We start from the raw sequence: 14,188 nt of genomic DNA, 5'->3' as shown, positions 1-14,188 counted from the left end.
CTGAGAAAATGGTTAACAAGCATTCTAAATTCTTCATTGCATGTACAATTGGTCTTTGGTCTTATTAAATGGGTGATTCCCTTGTATGTACAAAGATCACTTCCCACTTAGACCAAGAAATGACTCAGTATATCAATGCATAAACCAAGTTAATATCCTTTACTGTGGTTATCTCTTAGGTAAAAAGCAAGATGGAACTGTGGAAAATAGAAACAAAGGTAAATATTTCAGATGGAAGTTTAATATTTTTAAATGCATCTAGGGACAATAATAGAGCCAGATTTGGTATGCCAATGTAGAACATTATTTTATGAAGTTTATTTATTAAAAAATTATCTGCGTGGTTAAATTGAGCAAAGTCTCATGCCAATTGACCTTTCCTCCTTTCTCCTTGACCCTCCTCATCCTTTCGCCAAACCATCAAATTTTCTGTCTAAGCTCTCCTTTGCTCTTCAGCCCTAAAAGAAATGCCCATATACAATTGCTAAATTACATTTCCCCAAACATACTGGTGGCTTTGCAGGTGGAGAAATAGGGAAAGCCAACTTCAATGAAATTGTCTTCCTGAGCATGGTCATAATTCGCATTCAATTTCAGAGGGGCAAACACAATCGCATGGAAACATCCATTTGGATTTGTTAGGAACTGAAAGAGAAATTGTTGAGGGTGAGGACCACTTCCACCAAATGGAGAAGAGTGGTTGTGGAGGGGAACTAGTTGGGTCTGTTGTCCAGAAAGAAGCTGGAAGAACTTTCATATCTCCCTTGGAATACTGACACTTTAGGAAGGTTGAACTGATTACTCCTAATCTGCATACCTTGACTGCATTTAATCCTTCTTGATTCAGTCCTTTCCTATCTATATCCATGACATTTCATATGCTTCAATGAATTTGTTTCCTGGACACAATCGTCTCACTTCTATCCCCCATCAGTAGGGCCTTAAAGCTCTCCATTTCTTTCTGGACAACAGACCCAACTAGTTCCCCTCCACAATCACTTTCCTTCATCTGGTAGAACTGATCCTCACCTTCAACAATTTCTCCTTCAGTTTGTCCCACTTCCTTGAAACCCAAGGTGCAGCCATGGGCATGTGTCCCAGCTATGCCTGCTTTTTTGTCAGCTACGTAGAACAGTCCATGCTCCAAGCCTGCATCGGTATCATTCCCCAACTCTTCCTACGCTATATTGACAACTGCATTGGTGCTGTTTCCTGCAACCATGCTGAGAGTGTCAATTTCATCAACTTTTCCTCCAACTTCCACCCTGCCTTCACATTTACTTGGTCCATTTCTGATACCTTTCTTGTCTTTCTTGATCTCTCTGTCTCTATCTCTGGAGACAGCCCTTCTACTGACATCTTTTATAAACTGACTGACTCTCACAGTTATCTTGACTATACCTCTTCTCACCTTGTCACTTGTAAAAGTGTCATTCCCTTTCCTCAGTTCCTCTGTCTCCATTGCATCTTTTCTCAGGATGAGACTTTTCATTCCATAACAACTGAGATGTCCTCCTCCAAAGAAAGCTGCTTCCCTTCCTGTGCCGTCAATGCTGCCCTCACCCACCTCTCCTATTTTACGCACATCTGCTCTCTCCCCATCCTCCCACCGTCACACCAGAGATGGAGTTCCTCTTGTCCTCACCTACTACCCAACAAGCCTCCGCATCCAGCGTAACTTCCATCATCTCCAATGGTATCCCACCACCAAGCCCATCTTTCCCTCCTTCCCCATCCCCCACCCTGCTAACTTTCTGCTTTCCCCAGGGATCACTCCTTAGTCCTCTCGTTCTTCCCCAGTGATCTCCCTCCTGACACTTATTCTTGCAAGTGGAGCAAGTGCCATACCTGCCCCTACACCACCTCCCGCACTACCACTCAGGGTCCCAAACAGTCCTCCCAAGTGAGGCGACACTTCGCCTCGAGTCTTCTGGGATTATCTACTGTATCTGGTGCTCCTGGAGTGTCCTTCTGTATATCGGTGAGATCTGCTTCATCAAGCACCTTTGCCCCATCCACCACAAAAAGTGTGATTTCCTGGTGGCCGTCCACTTCAATTCTACTTCCCATTCCGACATGTCATTCCGTGGCTGCCTCTACTGCCATAATGACGCCACACTCAGGTTGGAGGAGTAACACCTTTTTCCATCTTGGTAGCTTCCAACCTGATGGCATGGACATCGATTTCTTAACCTTCCAGTAATTGTCTCCCCTTCTCTCCTTCTCTATTACCCATTCCTATTTCCCTCTTACATCTTCCCTCTTTACCTGCCCATCACCATCCTCTGGTGGTCCTCCCCTTTCCCTTTCTTCCATGGTCTTATGTTCTCTCCTATCAGATTTCCCCCTTCTCCAGCCCTTTATCTCTTCCACCAATCAACCTCCCAGCTCTTAACTTCACGCTCCCACCCTCCCAGTTTCACCTATCACCTGCTTCCTTGTACTACTTCCTCCTGTCCTCCCCCTTCTTATTCTGATTCTTCCTCTTTCCTTTCCAGTCCTGATGAAGGATCTTGGCCCAAAACATCAACTGTTTATTCCCATCCATTGATGCTGTCTGACCTGCTGAGCTTCTCCAGCACATTGTGTGTATTGCTCTAGATTTCCAGCATCTGCAGTACCTCGTGACTCACTCCTAGTCTGCTCTGTCACTTCAGTTTGATACCAACAGAAATGCTGGTTTCTGAAAACCAATGTTGGAGGTCTCAAAGTTGATGCAGAGAGCTCCTCAGAAAATATCTCCGAGCCTGACGACTGCACTGTCCATGAAATCTAGGCAACCCTGAAGAGATGCTACCTGAAAACATCAGGATTGGTTTGATGAAGATGATTAAGTAGTCCAGCGATTAAATCAATGGCAAAGGTGGAAATGGGAACTTGCCTCAAGGGGGACAAAAGTACATTTCCTCTAGGCATCAGAAGGACAAGGTTAAGCAGCAAACCTGTGATCTAAGCCACAGATGGTTGGAAAGAGTACATTGTCCATGATATAAGACTGTTAAGACACAGGAATAGAAATATTAGAGTAGCTGAGAAAAGCTGGCAAATTGATTTTGGTGTCGATTCACATTGTTCCTGAAATGATTGCAGTGCTTTCTAACTGGAGAAGACCATAAGACATAGGAGCACAATTAGTCCATTCAGCCCATCAAGTTTGTTCCTCCATTCGATCATGACTGATTTATTATCCCTTTCAACCCAATTCTCCTGACTTCTCCCCGTAACCTTTGCTGCCCTTGCTAATCACGAGCTTACTAATCAACCTCTGCTTTAAATATACCCATTGACATGACCTCCACAGCTGTCCATGGCAATGAATTCAACAGATTCACCACCCATGGATTAAGAAATTTATGCTTATATTTGCAGATTATTCAGTGTTATCAATGCTTTCTGTAGTTCAAACACTTGAGAGTCTGCCCTGCTGTGACAGCCTAGGATGGGGGATAATATCAAAGATGGCAAGCTCATTTTAATTTTGATTTTGTTCCTGATGAGTTTAATTTACAAAAAATATTCATTCCAATCTTGCAAAGACTGAATTATCTTAAAAGCCACAGTCCAATTGAAAAATAAGGCCTCATGGAAAAATCCTTACTATATTCTAAAGTTTAGAATTGTGGGTCTCTTCAGTCACAAGTATGTAACTTCAGTCATAGAACTTTCAAGCTACAGAAGAAAATCGCTTAGGTTGTGTCCAAATTCCACATCATTCTCCCATAATACTGTAAAATGTCCTCCTCTTCAGCTCTTGCAAAAATATTTATAAAATTGGCTCCCATCTATGTTTCAGTTAAAGCATTCCAAACCCTAGCAACTGAAAATTTATCAGCCTGCCCTTGATGTTATTCCATTTATTTTAAATCTGTGATTTTGTTATTGACTTTCCTAAGGAATAATTCTCAGTCTCTCGTTATGCCAAAGCTTGGATTAGGTCATCTCTTTAAGGAGAGTTGTTCTTTACCAAACTCTCTTCATAATTAATCCACTTGCTATGCCACTGTAATCAGCCTAGTTCAAGACAGTGACCATAAAAATATTAGTAAAACTAATATTGGAAATAGATCCTTGGATGCAACTGCTGCCATCACGGAGTCTAAATCCCAGGACTTCCTATCCAAAAACCATTATAGAAATGCTGTCAACATAAGGGGTGCCATCGTTCAAAACTATAGCTCTCAATCTTCTCTAGAGCACTTTTGGGTGGCCAATAGTTGCTGGATTTACCTAAGGCTTATGATATTTTTATATTACTTTATTTTTTTAGTTTTAAGTATCTCTCTGAGTTGACAAAAGTTCCATTGTGTCTCAGTCAGGAGATTCACTCATTCCTTTAAATTTGGGCCAGATGAAGGTGAATGGGACTAGGTCAGCATGGAGAGGTTGGGCCAAAGAGTCCATTTTCCATGCTATACTATTCTATGACTCTGAACTAAATATCTTACATTTTTCAGCTAAAGCTCAAGATGGTGCAGCTATGGAAATGCAGCCTTTGAAAAGTGATGAAACGGGTGAAGAAGGAAATGAAAGAAATAAAAAGAACCTTCCCAAAAAAGAGAAGTCAGTCCTTCAAGGAAAGCTAACAAAACTGGCCGTTCAAATAGGCAAAGCTGGTATGATAATTGACTTGTTTTAAGGTGTTTGTTTCATAATCCCAATTTTATGTTTTGAATTCAGTATAGAACTTTTTGGCTCTGTGATTAATTTGCTATGTCTGAAATGTCTGTCCTAAAATATTTATACATTTTTTTGGCCAGCTAAACTGAGGATTGAAGTTCATTCAATTGATGAATTCTTGGAGGAATAAGTTCACCTGTGACAAATGGTCACAGTAGCCATCTATCACAATATCTGAATCAACTTATTTGAGGTCCTTGCCTCATTTGTTATGCTAAATGGTCTTCACTTTTGAAGTTTGTTTCTCTGGTTAAATACTGACTAGAGTATAACTACTTGAAGAGCAACGGCAGTATGCAAAGTAGTATAGCTCCCTGTTACCATGCAGCTCTTTGCTACTATGAGTACCTCTGCTTAAAAAGTAGTGTGGTGTATTCTCTGTTTTCATGTGCACTCACCCCATTCTCTGAGCACCCTTGTGAACTCTCTCTTCCCTTCACCCCACCACCAGTCAGCATCCTAAAGGATTATTCCCTCTGGTACCTTCTAATAACCTGATCCAGTCTTCCAAATCAAGGTCACAGCATCTTATGGCATCATCCTGGGCAAAGGCAAGATGTGTCATACTTGCCCTTTGATCTTGCCTCCCTTCACTAATCTTCACAACATCCAGCAACCCCAGTGTTTCCAAGTGAAAGTGATTTACTTGCACTTTCAATTAAGCATAATGCATTCTCTACTTACGAAGTTTCCCTGAGCAATGGTGAGATGTCAGATTTCCGACAGCTGATATATTCCAGTGGTAAAGAAATGAGCCATTGTTGATTCTTCATCATTTGTACCCATAAAGGTTAAGTGATGCATGTTTGCAGCAGCACTTTACAAATAACATTTGATGCTATTATAATTTGTTTTGTAACACTCCTCTATTTTTCTTTCTTAGGATTGGTGATGTCTGCTATTACAGTTATAGTTCTTGTTCTGTTTTTTGTGATTGATACGTTTTGGATTAAGCACCTCCCATGGTTGACTGACTGTACACCAATTTACATCCAGTATTTAGTTAAATTTTTCATCATTGGTGTTACTGTCTTGGTTGTGGCAGTGCCAGAAGGTCTTCCCCTTGCAGTTACAATCTCTCTGGCTTATTCTGTAAAGGTAAGCTCTAGAAACGCACATCTAAATCGTGGGCCGCACGTGGTTGCTGGATTTAAATTTATACCCGTAGCTGATAATTTTCTTCTCCCTTCTCTGTACTTATGCTGTGACTTGTACTTACCTGATCACTGTCTAGCCACCATTTCTCAATGGTCTGTCTAATACAAATGTGATTCTGTACTAGGTGTGACTAGTTATTTGAGAAACAATTTTCCTTAATCTGCTCTAGCCTAATATCTGCATTTTTGTTTTGAATCATTGCATAATAGTCAGATCTGATCAATTTCATTCCTGCCTTATTTTAATGCAGACTTCATTTCCGTGTGGTATAATTTCCCCACACACTCTTAAATTTCCACAGGCCATAATGATTAGTTAAAAGTTGTTATGAAATCTGTGAATCTTATTTTCTTGGTCATAACTAATTACGTCTGGTGGGTGGACTTTTTGCTGCATTTTCATTCCTTGGGATGTGTAGTTTTGTTTCTTAGTGATTCAGTTCACACCAGTAGATGTGAGGAAATACCTAAGTGAGCTGCAGATGCTGCCTTACTATATTCAGGACCAAGATGGTGATTTTTGGACACCTGGATAATATTGAGTCACAGGGGAAGTGGAGTTGAGGTAGATCATTCATCAGATCTGGGATCCTGTTTGTATATTGTACTAATCCTAGTTTGGTTAGGGTGTAAATTGAGCCCAGGGAAAATTGTCTGATTAAAAATAAATACCATTAATTTATGTATGAAATGGCACATGTTTTTGTACATGGATCATAATGACCACAAATCTCTTGATACAGAAAATGATGAAAGATAATAACCTGGTAAGACATCTGGATGCCTGTGAAACCATGGGGAATGCAACAGCTATATGTTCAGACAAAACTGGTACACTTACAATGAACAGAATGACTGTGGTTCAAGCGTATCTTTCTGGTAAATACTACAAGAAAATTCCAGATCCAGATTCCATTCCTGAGAATATTATGGACAAACTTATTGCAGGAATAGCTGTGAACTCTGCTTATACTACAAAGATACTGGTATGTTGATATTTGCATGTTTTTCTCTTGCAACTGTCTCTATTCCTCGACGTATAAAAATGCTTAGAATTAATATCTCGAAGGTTCTTACTTAAAGATTATGTAGTGTTTTGTGTGAAATTTTTGCATTTGAGTATCACAGACTTTAAAACTAATAGAACTTGAGTGAATATTCTTTGTTACGTGGTTGTAATCCAGTTGGAGGTCCAGTGCTCTAACCCTAGACCAAGCTTTCAATAATTCACTAGACATATAAAACTGCATTCTGCCAACAGTTTTAAACGTGCTTTTTTTTAAAATTTGCTGCATCATTTAACAGTTGTGCATATTTTTAAAATTTGGATTAAATCCTTTAACAATGAGTACATCAAATGTATTATTGATCTAACTTCACAGCCACCCGAGAAAGAAGGTGGCCTGCCACGTCATTGTGGCAATAAGACGGAATGTGCCTTGTTGCAATTTGTATTGCAATTGAAGAAAGACTACCAGACAATACGAAATGAAATTCCAGAAGAGAAAATGTTCAAAGTCTATACCTTCAATTCTGCACGAAAATCTATGAGTACAGTCCTGAAGAAGCCTGATGGCGGTTTTCAAATGTTCAGCAAGGGTGCCTCCGAGATTGTGCTTAAAAAGTAGGTATTACAGGGTATTATAAGTATGTATTTATAATTGACTGTTGGTGTTCTGGAGGGAACTTGAATAAGATACTGATCTAGAGAACACACCTATCAATTAAGTGTTAATCTGAGTTATGTAAAATGTACATGTAAAACATTAAATCATGAGTAATTTTCAATGTATTTTCTGTATGCCCATTATACGATAGAGTTCTGATAATTACTTCAAACCTTGATGGATTGGCATCTGGCTGATCCAATGATTGTCACAATCTCTTCTCACAAGGCCCTCAATTCTGAAAAACAAAGGGATTCGGGATTCTGCTGGAAACTGAACAACACGCACAAAGTGCTGCAGGAATTCAGCCAGTCAGACAATATCTATGGAGGGGAATAAACAGGCCAAGTCCTTTTATCAGTATCGGAAAGAAAGGGAGGGAGAGAAGGTCTTACTGACCTTTTATCAAAAGGCAGATTTAAACTTCTTTGGAATGGGCATACCCAAGACTTAAAGGTAGCCTACTCTGAAATAGTTTAAACTTTCAACAGTTCGGTTAGACCCTCTCACTGGTCCTTTGATCTCTGCTGCTCTGACTCTTCAACTATGTGCTCACCCAGACTCTGTCATCTTCCAGCTTGTACTCTTTCCCCTTCTTCTCTTCTCTTCCACCCCCCCCCCCCCCCCCCCGTACCATCTTCTGGCTTCTACCCCCTTTTTTCTTCCTATCTTGAATGATCTCAGCCCATAATGTTGACTGTTTATTCCCTTCCATACATGCTGCCTGATCCACTGAGTTCCTCCGGGATTCTGTATGTGTTGCTCAGCTCCTATGATCCCTTTAGATTCACTAGGATTACTGAAATGCTTATTCTACAATTTGACAAAATTTCCAAACAAATGTATTGGAGTATTGTTAGAAATAATACACAATAGTCCAGAACCAAGATCTCAAACGTGGCAGATTAATGGAATTTTACAGTAAACATTTACATTTCTGGAGTGGAAGTGTTTTTGGACTATTATCTGTTTGCTTGTACAGTGTTTGGATTCAGTCTTTGAAGCAAATTTATCTTTATGCAGATAAAGTTTTTTAAGGTTTCATCAAACTCCTCACTTCAATGCATGCTCTCAATTTTGACAGTCTTCTACAAGGTAGACATCCTTAGCAACCCTGGAAATTTTACAACCTTTACAAACTGAGAGGGTCAGACTTAAGGGGAAGAGTCCTGGATATCTATATGTTTGATAGAGGGCAAACTTAAGTTTCAGGAAAATCAACACTTAGGGGTTGTTGGTATATTTTACATTTCACGAAAAGTTGGTGAAACATCAGCCATTTATTTAAATATGTAATTCCCTGTGGGTTCATTTATTGCAATATTTGCACATTGTGGGATTCAGGATGTATGCAGCAGACCAGGATGGGTGATCTCAGTGACCTGACATGACTGCTGATTATCGAAAGATTTCCTTTCACTGGTATTACATATTGCTAATCTGCTTTACAAAGTACAATCCCTTTTTTTCCCCTTTTCCATGGCATTCTCTCAATTTTAGCACCTACTACATACACTGTTGCTGATCATAACCAGATTGATTCAAGATTTCACTACAATGATCCCAAATTTCTAATTTGAGCATTCATTTCCTACTGATCACAGTATTTGGCATTCATGTAGAATGGGTGTTGCCAATTGCATGAAAATTGCACAAAAAGTTGTACAGCACATGCTATTCTTTGCTCCAACCTATATACTTTTCAACTAAATACCATGCCCTTGCCTTTTTAGATAACATTGCGGTTTAACAATGCTTTACACTGCAATTCTATATGAAATGTTTTACTTTCAGTATGAATTTGCTTTATATTCTTAATGTTTTTACCAGTTGCGTGCAAAACCTTTATGCATAAATGCAGATCTTAGCATAAACTGTATTGAGAATTCTGTAAATCTGTAGGCTGTACACTTACATGAATTGTCAGTGGTTATTTTCTGTACATTGTAACTGAGTGATAGCTGAGATTGGAATATGCATCTTTCAGTTGGCTTTGGTTAAATCTTGTTTGAAAATAAACCTTCATAACCTTTTTGGCTAGGTGTTCTAAAATTCTTGATGCAAAGGGTGAGGTCAAAGATCTGAAGCCCCGAGAACGTGACAGTTTAATTAAGGAAGTAATAGAGCCAATGGCCTCTGAAGGACTACGTACCATCTGCTTAGCATGGAGAGAATTTGATAATGCTTCAATAGATTGGGAAAATGAAAATGACATACTTACTGACCTCACCTGTATTGCTGTAGTTGGTATTGAAGATCCTGTAAGACCAGAGGTAGGTGAACTTATAACCATGTTTCATGTAATGTAAGCTACATGTGGTTTGGATAAGGTATCTTGAGAGGGAGGAATTAGCCCAAAATGTTGTATTTAGATTGAGTCTGTGGGCAAAGTTAATATCAGTTTGTTAAAATGAACAATATTTTCTGTTGGATCCCAATTTTTCATTCTGATCTACAGTTCAATTTCAGAAGACTTCAGGATTGCAAAGATTTTTTTTTACACAATGTCTGGATACTTCCTGTTTTGCTTCAATAGTAAAGTAAATCTATCATGAAAATTCAGCCACTATTCTAAATCCAACTATACCGTGCAAAACTCTTGGGCACATGTATATAGGTAGGGTGCAAGTCTTTAGCACAGTACTGTAGTAATTTTATGTATTGTACTGTGCTGCTGCTGCCAGAATAAAAAACAAATTTCATGACGTGAGTGAAAAACCTGATGTTGATTTGAGTCTCTATTGTGGACTGAGAGTGGGAAAGGAGCAGGGAGAGGGGAATCATGGTTGGGAAAGGAGGAAGAGAGAGGGGAGGGAGCTGGAAGCACCCGAGAGACATTCTATAATGATCAATAAACCAATTGTTTGGAATCAAGTGATCTTGCCCCACACTCCGCCCCTGGCACTCCTCTGCCACCTGTCCCACACCCTTCCTGCAGTACTCCACCCTTGCCATTCCCAGTGTCCCTTGCTCCCACCAGATTTACAAACTTGCCTCTCCACTCCACTGTATAAACTTGAATTGGGTTATTGCACTATGTTTTACAGTCCTATTCTGGAAATGTAACTTCTGCATACAAATCCCAAATTGCAAATGGCAATTTCTTTGTGATTTTTTTAAATTAAGTTTTATGTCAGGTATGTTTATCTAAATTATTTTTATTGCTGTTCAAGATATTTCTCAAACTTATTTATTGCTTAGTTATAGTATGTGTAATTTATACAAAATGTGGCAAGAAAAGCAGTTTTAGAATTTCATTGGAAGTATAAGTGAAGCATTGTTAAACACTTCAAGATGGGTACAGGGATCATTTATAACCATTTTGATGACTAGCTTTGCCGTCTTCTGGGCATGTCTAGACTGGTGGTACTCAGTCACTGTGTCACTTCGTCCGATTAATTACATAACAAATCTGCATTTTCCATACCCTAAATTTCTCAGGTTAGTGATAGCGATGGTTTGGTTCTTATTTTCTTGCATTTTTTAAAGCAAAAGATCTTGACTTGTTTTATTCTCAAAGGAGAGGAGTAGGTAGTACTATTCCTAAATTCAATCTACTTAAAAATGCATACAGAAAGTTTGAATATTTGTAGTGAATTCTCCATTTGGAAGTATGATTATTGAGCAACAATATGCTTGATCACAGTAACACTGTATCATGCAAACAAACCAAAGGAGGATGAATGAACAGTGACAGCTGCTGAATCAGTCAGACCATGGCTAAAACTTATTATCTTCATTATTTGAAATGGGTAATTCCCCACAGCTGTCTTATGAACAAATTCCACTTTGAGTGTCATGCCACAGTGTGTTTCATCATGCCCTGACACTTGTGTAGCTCTTCCTGTTGTTGAGATGAATTAGTCTTTCTCATTGTCTAGTTTAATGTGGCTCGAGATGATTTAAAAAAAACTTGTTAGCACTGCAGAGTAAAAGCACAACATTTTTGATGGCATTGCTTTCTGCTGTTTGTTAAATTGTTGGTAATAGTGTGTTGATGCAGGCTTCTCTAAATGTTATGTTTCTATCAGTAGATGGGGCAACTTTGACATCCTCTATACACAAGTCTTTCATGGTAATGATAATTAAAATTTAAAAGATGCAGACATGGTGTTTTTAAAAAAAATCTTTGCAAACCCAAAGTTTTTTTGAATAGTTTAGTGTCATTTGACAAATGTTGCCCGGGGATGACCTCCTATCTCAAGTAGATTCAGAAGATCTTCATTTACTTTTGACCTCCTGAAACTTGTTATGTATCACTAGGATAGGATTTCAACCCTTAATCACCGGAATGGTCGCTGAGCCCCTAGTGGGTTAAACTGATACAAGTAACTTCATGAAGCTTGTATAGAGTAAAAGGTGAAGTTGTTGATTCCTCCTCCCTGCAGGTTCCAGATGCCATTAAGAAGTGCCAGGGTGCTGGAATCACTGTGCGCATGGTTACTGGTGACAACATTAACACGGCTCGTGCAATTGCCACAAAATGTGGCATTTTACAGGCTGGTGATGACTTTCTATGTTTGGAGGGTAAACAGTTCAACAAACGCATACGCAACGCTAAAGGAGAGGTATACTGACATTTAAATAAAATGCCATACTGTACTTTTCATTTGTTATTAATTATTAAAAAATGGCAAATACTTAATCATTTCAGATTGAGCAAGAACGAATAGACAGGATCTGGCCCAGACTGCGTGTCCTTGCAAGATCTTCACCCACTGATAAACATACATTAGTCAAAGGTAAATTAACATTGATGAAAGCTTTAGTTTTCTTACATGTATTTTTAACAGATGAACATTTTAACAGATGGTACTGAATGAACAGATACTGGAAACAAAAATTCACAGTCTGCGCATTAGCTTCATTGACATAAGGTCCAAAGGCAGTTGCATTTTTATTAGACATTTTATTGTTCATAAAAGTTAAATGGCATTTAACTGAAGCACATTCAGCCTTGGTGGCCTTTAAAGCATTTTTTAAAACATCTTTAGGGACCTGATTTGAAGAAAGATGATGAGATTTTATGGATGGAATTGAAGGCAGTTAATAATGGCAGAAGGTACAGCTGTCAGTAATCAGGTCTTGAAAAGGGAATAACCTGATTTGCAACAGGATGGGTTATTTTGAGGTATGGAAATAAATGCCTGTTCTGGAAGCTTCCCATCATAAGCTGCAGGTTATCCAAATGAAAACACATCAGGAAGTTGTGAGTCAACAGCATTTGATCCAAGGGAAATCATGGTTTCGGTCTATTTGGTGGAGGAGTATTCAGGGGGTGGAATTGAAGCACTGTGGACCAGAAAACAATACAATACAATAAACAGAAAATATTGATGACTAGGTGCTAGCTGATATAGCTGGAGTGAAGGGAGATTCTTTCAAATGTGGTAGCTTGAGTAAACAGATAATTGCTGATGGAAGCGTTCTGAGAAGTGGTCTGAGCAACACTATAAGGAAAATAAAAGAAGCAAGATGGAAAGCCCTTAGACTGCAATGGAAGAATAGAGAATGGTGACAGCTTTTTGCTTCATGTAGACCCAAAAGTTCCCAGTAATGGTTAGAAAAACACTTGCTTTCCCATCTGCTTTGTGGGAATGGGGTACTATCACTTTAAATTTTTTTAAAATTCTACAAATACTTGGGTCTGTTTCTGGAGGTGGAGAAACAGCATTTCAAGACAAAGGTATACATAATAATTGGGAAGAGTTAGACGTCAATACATTATAAATTGTAGAGGAATAGTGGACAGGGTGATGAGAATACTGTAAAAAGGAGAGCACCGAAAGAGATTGAGACAAAGGGTGAGGGTGCTGAAGGCTTGTTCATTGCTGCTGATCTCACAGCAGAATAATAGACAAATGAAGACAAAGTAGGATTTAAAAATAAAAAAAGAAGCTGGAACCAAATGCATTCTCATTTGCTTGGCCAAATGCTCATTAGGTTCATTAAGCATTCCATTTGTACTAAATAGATTCAGAGGAACTCCTAGCATTGCATTAAACAAAAACCAAGACAACTATCCAATTTCTATAGCTACTTACAAACCAAATTTTGTTACTTGAAGATATCTGAAATGTAGTGAAAAGAATAAAATGAATAATGGCAGGAAAAATGTATCTCACACGATCTGTGCTGTTTTGGGATCGTTTACATCTATAATTCAGCAGTCAGTGTTGTGAATTTAAGAACAATACTGCCACCTGGTGCAAAATGTACCAAGTAAGTAACGTCAAATGTAATGGCTTGGAAAATAGTTAAAGAGAGAGTGATGTATAGGGTAAGGATATTGATGTGTGCAAAAGAGCAGACACAGTTGCAAGTGCACTTTGCAAATTTAAACTGATGGACTCTGGCTAATTTCTTCATTTGATCTAAAAGTTACTTTTATCCTATTGATCGCAGAACAGTCATTAATGTCATATTCCCTTTAAGTAATACTTTGCCATTTATGTTGCAGTTTTTATAGACTTTTTTAAATGTGGAAAAATTTTCCAATGCTATTTGTGTAAAAATGAGCAGGACTCAAATTGGGCAGTTTTCAGACAGCTAGCAATGCTCTTAAACTCTTCAGTCATCTAACATTTCAGTGTAGCCTACAATTTTGAGATCCCTTTTTGAATGTTGAAAGCCCCAATTCCTTGCTACAAGAGATCAGGGATTACTTGCACTGACTGCTGAATTATA

General features: G+C 38.7%; 1 protein-coding gene across 7 annotated transcripts in view; it reads left to right on the top strand.

The window, feature by feature from the left end:
* Positions 1-14,188, top strand: part of LOC140734619 (plasma membrane calcium-transporting ATPase 1-like) — a 119,106-nt gene that overhangs the window by 84,037 nt on the left and 20,881 nt on the right. For all 7 annotated transcript variants that reach the window (XM_073058839.1, XM_073058844.1, XM_073058842.1 and 4 more), the window contains exons 7-14: positions 180-218; positions 4,455-4,613; positions 5,561-5,775; positions 6,578-6,820; positions 7,217-7,458; positions 9,543-9,774; positions 11,890-12,069; positions 12,156-12,243. In XM_073058839.1, the coding sequence (XP_072914940.1) occupies positions 180-218; positions 4,455-4,613; positions 5,561-5,775; positions 6,578-6,820; positions 7,217-7,458; positions 9,543-9,774; positions 11,890-12,069; positions 12,156-12,243 (1,398 nt within the window). The remainder of the gene's footprint in view (positions 1-179; positions 219-4,454; positions 4,614-5,560; positions 5,776-6,577; positions 6,821-7,216; positions 7,459-9,542; positions 9,775-11,889; positions 12,070-12,155; positions 12,244-14,188) is intronic.

Source organism: Hemitrygon akajei, chromosome 10 (assembly GCF_048418815.1).
Source record: "Hemitrygon akajei chromosome 10, sHemAka1.3, whole genome shotgun sequence".
Taxonomy (NCBI): Eukaryota; Metazoa; Chordata; class Chondrichthyes; order Myliobatiformes; family Dasyatidae; genus Hemitrygon; species Hemitrygon akajei.
The sequence above is the reverse complement of the archived record's forward strand: the minus strand, read 5'-3'. Positions and strand labels throughout refer to the sequence as shown.